The sequence below is a fragment of the Anarrhichthys ocellatus genome, unplaced genomic scaffold (assembly GCF_004355925.1).
Source record: "Anarrhichthys ocellatus isolate YVR2014 unplaced genomic scaffold, GSC_Weel_1.0 scaffold12, whole genome shotgun sequence".
NCBI lineage: Eukaryota > Metazoa > Chordata > Actinopteri > Perciformes > Anarhichadidae > Anarrhichthys > Anarrhichthys ocellatus.
Genome location: NW_022280042.1, coordinates 10,192,519 through 10,198,840, shown reverse-complemented (window position 1 = coordinate 10,198,840; position 6,322 = coordinate 10,192,519). Strand labels below are relative to the sequence as shown.

Genomic DNA, 6,322 nt, shown 5'->3' with positions numbered 1-6,322 from the left:
CAGGTCTCTACCTCAGCGTCACTGCTCCTCAGTCCAAATATGGTCACTTCCTGTTCACTGGCTGCCAAAAGCCAAAATGGCGATGGCAACGTCCACTTCCTTTATTCAGTCTGAGGAGGAAACAAACACACACATGCACAAGTAAAGTCCAACGTTCAGTACTTGTGTTAGTAGTTAGATTTATTCTCAAAAGTTCAACTTTAATCTTAAACATCAAGTTTATTCTGGTCTTTATTCTGAAAGTGCAGAAGCGTGTGTGTTCTTATTCTTGTCCCTCACGCTGCTCCGTAGCACATGAAGAACAGAGGCCGGTGGCTTCAGGCTGGTAAACTTCCTTCCATCCCATCAGGGTTACTGACAGCCGTCCTGGCCAATCACTGGCTCGATGACGTCGCCGCTGGAGGCGGTCCGGCCCGCCTCCTCTCTCAGCTGGGGGCCCACTTTGACCTGGTCCTCCAGTCCTGTCGCTCAGGTCACAGGGTCCCAGAGCCCGCCTTGTTCCGCTCTGCTCTGCAGCACCTGGGAGTGACATCACAGCAGGTAGACCCCGGCACAGCGGCGGCGTTTAGACGTGTGTGTGAGCGCTCAGCACCGTCACCCTGTGGGTGTCATTTCAGGCTCTGTGGCTGGATGCGGATGAGGAAGGTGTGGCGGCCGCAGAGGGAGCCGGGATGAAGGCCATCTTGGTGGAGAACCTGGAGGACGCTCTGAACAAACTGGCCAGCTTCACTGGAGTTCAGGTGTGGACCGGAGCTCTTCTGCTACGTGGATGGAAGTCATCGCTTGGATGACATAAGTCCTCCCATGTGTGTGTGTGTGTGTGTGTGTGTGTGTGTTTCAGGCTGTGGGAGCAGAGAGTCCTCCACCATCCTGCAGCCCTGATGACGTGTCGCATGGATACGTCTCCATCAGGGTAACAGTCCTAGCACACTATGGAGCGCACTGTGCAGTGTGCTACACACACATGTAGGAGGAGGCAGCATGCACACTGCCCTCTACAGTTAATGCTTCATAGAGGCAGCGGCAGAATGTGACACGGTTCAGATGTATGGAGTCATTATGTATTATGTATTCCTGTGACACTACTCTTAATGATTCCTCTGTGTGTGTGTGTGTGTGTGTCTCAGCCTGGTGTGAGGACTCATTACGTGGAGATGGGTTCAGGTCCTCCAGTGGTTCTGTGTCACGGCTTCCCTGAGAGCTGGTACTCCTGGAGGTACCAGGTAACAAGCGTCCTGCTGACACCCAGCGAGCACAACGAAGATGCTCCCTGAGTCACAGTGACCATCACCTCCTCCCTCTCCTCCCTCTCCTCCCTCTCTCCTCCCCCTCCCCCCCTCTCTCTCTAGATCCCGGCCCTGGCAGCAGCCGGGTTCAGGGTGCTGGCTCTGGACATGAAGGGCTACGGAGGCTCCACAGCGCCCCCAGGTGATCGTCCAATCACAGAGCTCCTTCAGAGCTCCTTCAGTTGATTCACAATGTTCCATCTCAGTGAAACAGATTCAGAGTGAAGCTCAAGTAGAGAGTTTAACAGTGAACCAGTGAACTCTGACGTGAAGACGTTTGTGTGTTTCTCCTCCGACAGACGTAGAAGAATATTCTCAGGAGCAGCTCTGTAAGGTACGACACACACTTCATGAAGTACAAGTACACAAGTATTCAAAGACACACACATGAGGAGTCAGGATGAAAGGTTATGAAGTATAATAAACCTTCTTCAGCTTCATAAAGATCGATATCGCTTCATAGACGCACTTGTTATTGTGACACCAATGCAGCTTCATGTTCATCATGAAGTATAAAGACATATATGTATATATATATATATATATATACATATATAAATATATATATACATATATAAATATATAAATACTCGTCGTTGTACTCATCCAGTGATGTTGTAATAATTTGAATGTTTTCTTCAGGATTTAATCACATTTCTGGACAGAATGGTGAGTAAGTGACTCACTGATGAATATGAAGTATAAAGTTGTGATTGGTCCAGAAACAAAAGTACTACCTGATGCTGGTACTTGTACTTGTACTTGTACTCCATGTCGTGTCTCTGCAGGCGATCCCTCAGGTCACCCTGGTGGGTCACGACTGGGGCGGCGCCCTGGTGTGGAGCATGGCTCAGTACTTCCCTGAGAGAGTCAGGTACACACACAGTACTTTATATATATATATATGTGTGTATATATATGTGTATGTAGTAGTACAACGTGCTGGTTGTTGTGTGTGCAGGGCTGCAGCGTCTCTGAACACTCCTCTGTTCTCTGTGGACCCGTCAGTGAGTCCTGCTGACAAACTAAAGAATGTTCCCGTCTTTGATTACCAGCTGTACTTCCAAACACCTGTGAGTCTGTGTACAGCGTGTACTTCTACTGCACTACACCTCAGACGTATTCATTGTACAGGACTTGTATATAAAGGAGTTTAAAACATGTGTGTGTGTGTGTGTGTGTGTGTGTGTGTGTGTGTGTGTGTGTGTGCGTGCGTGCGTGTGTGTGTGTGTCAGGGCGTAGCAGAGGCCGAGCTGGAGGAAGACTTGGAGAGAACGTTCAACATCTTCTTCTCCAGCAGCGCTGAAGCGGTGAGGAGACTCACACACAAGGAACACGAGTCACGTGATCACTAAAGATATGAAACACGACAATAAACACGTTTGTCTCTCAGGAGAAGCGTCCGGCTGTCAGCACCAGAGGAGTCTGTGCTCGAGGTGAAGCATGAACACATATATGTTTATATATATATATACACGTATAACACACAGATCTGACTGTGTGTGTGTGTGTGTGTGTGTGTGTGTGTGTGTGTAGGGGGTCTGTTCGTGGGTCTCCCGCAGCAGATAAAGCGCAGCTGCATGCTGACGGAGGCCGACCTGCAGTTCTACGTCAGCCAGTACGAAGAGCGAGGCTTCAGGTCAGAGGTCACTGTCACCTAAAGTCAACCCTCACACATCTGAACACAATAAGAACCGAACACGTTATAATGAACCATGAACTGTGTTTATCTGCTGACTCATGACTCATGACTCATGTAAAGTGAATCACTGAGAGCAGTTAAAGCTGTGATCGACGTCGTGGACATGTTGTCCCACAAAGTGAGTCGTGTGAGAGTTGTGGTGGACATGTTGTCCCACAAAGGGACTCGGTGTGAGAGTTGTGGTGGACATGTTGTCCCACAAAGTGACTCGGTGTGAGAGTTGTGGTGGACATGTTGTCCCACAAAGGGACTCGGTGTGAGAGTTGTGGTGGACATGTTGTCCCACAAAGGGACTCGTGTGAGAGTTGTGGTGGACATGTTGTCCCACAAAGGGACTCGTGTGAGAGTTGTGGTGGACATGTTGTCCCACAAAGTGAGTCGTGTGAGAGTTGTGGTGGACATGTTGTCCCACAAAGGGACTCGGTGTGAGAGTTGTGGTGCAGAGACCTTCACGTGTCTTCACAGCGAGTCCTTCTGCTGCTCTGCTCCACAGGAGGCCGTTGAACTGGTACCGGAACATGGAGGCCAACTGGAGGTGGACGTGTTCTCGTCCCGCTGAGAAGGTTCGTCTCACACACACAGGCAATACATATATGAATACATGTACATATAAATACATGTGTGTGTGTGTGTGTGTCAGCTGCTGATGCCGACTCTGATGGTGACGGCCGGTAAAGACCAGGTGCTGCTGCCGGCCTTCTCCAAAGGAATGGAGGACAAGGTGAGGAAAACAAACCCCCCAAAGAACTACTAATCCCACCGTTGTGATCGTAGATTATATTAAATATGGATTATTGTAAATGACTGCAGATGCTGAACCTGAGCAGAGCCCACCTGGAGGAGTGTGGACACTGGACTCAGATGGAGAGGCCGGAGGAGACCAACAGCATCCTGATCTCATGGCTCAAAGGAGCCCTGAAGGAGGCCGGAGGCGTCAACGTGGCCCCCAAACTGTGAGGGGGGCGGAGCCAGACACCATGATGATATGAAGTCATAAACATATTAGAAAGAACATAAATCATTGTGAATGCTACGTTGAGCTGCTTTAGACTGTCGATCAGACAAATGAACCATTCATGTGATCTTTACAGGAAAGAATCATCAATAAGTCAGATATGAACTTCAGATGTTTAGATGTGGAGGAGACGACATGAACACACGAGACACGGACCAGAAGGACTCACATGGTGGATTCTGACAAACTAAATGAGAGAAACACAGAACACGGCTCCAAGATCACTTTATTTGTAAAGTGGAGATTTGACAACTGTGACAATAAAACTCTGTTAAACTCTTTGTTTGATTCTGGAGACATTCCATCGGTCTGCAAACAAAGATGAAGGTTTGTGTGAACTTCTACTGAAACGACGACGTCATGAAGCGTTTGATGGTGAGCTGTAGCTTCTGTTTATTAGCTTAGCATTATGTAGCGTTTATCTTTGGTTAAAAACACGTTGATTAAATATGCAGCACACGGACAGAGTCTAAATATTTTGAGGAAAAAGTCAAAATGTTTTGACAATATATTTTATATTATAGAGTTCATCTTGACACTTAAACTTTCATGTAAATATTATGAACTTTTCTCTAAAACATGACTTCATGCTTAACAATCGTGGAAAAAATATATTAAAAAGTCAAAGTAGACATTTAGATGAAATGTCTGTAATATTAGACAATATTTCAAGAAAAAAAACCCAAATATGAACTCTTCATCTCATAACCGTAGTCTTGAACTCCTGCACAGTGTCGCCCTCCTGTGGTCACAAGGAGAAGTGTTCACAGCTTCTTCTCCTTAAACAGCTTCTTCCAGGCCGGCATGATGTGCTCGTAAATCCTCTCGATCTGAAACACAAACAGCCTCAATGATGCTCATATAAACAAAGATTATTATTCTATTATTAGGAGAAAGCATCTATTCTTGCAGGTTATTTCTGTATAAACTGAAGAGGACCCAGGAAAGATCCATGTGGAACTCCGGGTTCACGGTTTATGAACTATTGCTCGTGTTTTGCTGCTGATTGTTTAAATATAATAAATGTGCAGTCAAAGATGCAACATGTTGGTAAAGTTAAAGGTGAACGTCTTCACATATGAGACGTTCTATTGCCATGACGAGGGCAGCGTGCACCGACCTGATGGGACTTCTTGACTCCGTACCGGAGGAGCGTCGCCTGGTGCTCGCTGTTGTGAAACAGGATGTCGAATGTCACCTCACGGCCCATCAGCTCGTCGATGGCGGGCTTCACCACGCCGTGGAAGTCTCTGGCCGGGAACGAGTCGTCCAGCATGTTGTTGACCTGCGACGCAATTCGAAGGCGTCGTCATTCAATGTCTTTCACGACGTGTTATTACAGTGTTATTACACGTGGAAGTCACCTTGTAGCTCTTCCCCAGCAGCTCCAGTGGATCCAGCTTCACCTCTGACCTCAGAGCTCGGCCAAAGAGCGGCAGCTTGGCGTCTGAATCTGACGAACACAACATCTAAAGTCTAATTATACGGTAAAAGTCTTATTTATCTTTAACACAAAATATCAATAAACAGGAACGTAACATCTCCCTATAGTGACCTAAAACAATACGAATAAATAACAGAGAAACACAACCACAGATGCATTTGAATACAACACGTGTACTTTAAGTATTCCCGCTGCTCGGGTGGATATTTGTACCTTAAAGAAGGTAAACACGGAGTAAACACCAACCTCGACATGTGAGGTGAGCGACGTAGGGAACACCGTCCTTCTCCCCGTAGAACACGGCGAAGTGAGAGAAGTACTTGTTCCTGCGATACTCCACGATGTCCCCCGGGAACAGCTGAGGGTGGGAGTGTTTCTGCAGACGGGTCATTAAATATAACGAATAATACAACCACACGACAGATCCACGAGGACTCGTGTGTGAGTTCTGCTTTGTTAGACATTAGAAGTAGAACTTTTTACTTTTTAAATTATAGTTATTTATCTTTTATTTGTATTTTCTTCATAGTAATATTTTATATTCTCTATCTATGTTTCTTAACTTATATACTACTTTAATATGTTATTATGTTAATTGTTACACGTCAGTGAGAACTCTTGTTTCAGAGCGTTGAAGTCGTCTTCGTGTGTTTGATGTTTTCTGAGCTAAAAGGGGGATTTTTCACATCTTGGCAACCCCCACAAACAAAGTTCTTAATATGAGCCAACAGAGAGATAATTATTCAATGAGATATGAGACATTAATAAAGCTTTAAAATGTGCAAATTAGAAACTGAAAGACGGCTTTGTGGAGATAAAGAGACGTACTCACCAGGCCCATGTGTTCAGTGTTTACTGGAGCTCTTCTGCTGAAA

The 6,322-nt window shown here is 46.1% G+C and overlaps 1 protein-coding gene across 1 annotated transcript; it reads left to right on the top strand.

The window, feature by feature from the left end:
• Nucleotides 1–6: 6 nt before the first annotated feature.
• ephx2 (epoxide hydrolase 2, cytoplasmic) lies at nt 7–4,284 on the top strand. The gene is made up of 16 exons (XM_031851627.1): nt 7–540; nt 618–740; nt 842–913; nt 1,128–1,223; nt 1,350–1,428; nt 1,586–1,620; nt 1,929–1,955; nt 2,075–2,160; nt 2,248–2,359; nt 2,522–2,596; nt 2,680–2,722; nt 2,823–2,925; nt 3,482–3,551; nt 3,629–3,709; nt 3,799–3,941; nt 4,080–4,284. The coding sequence occupies exons 1-16, from the start codon at nt 295–297 to the stop codon at nt 4,105–4,107; spliced, it is 1,419 nt and encodes a 472-aa protein (XP_031707487.1). The 5' UTR covers nt 7–294; the 3' UTR covers nt 4,108–4,284.
• Nucleotides 4,285–6,322: the final 2,038 nt, after the last annotated feature.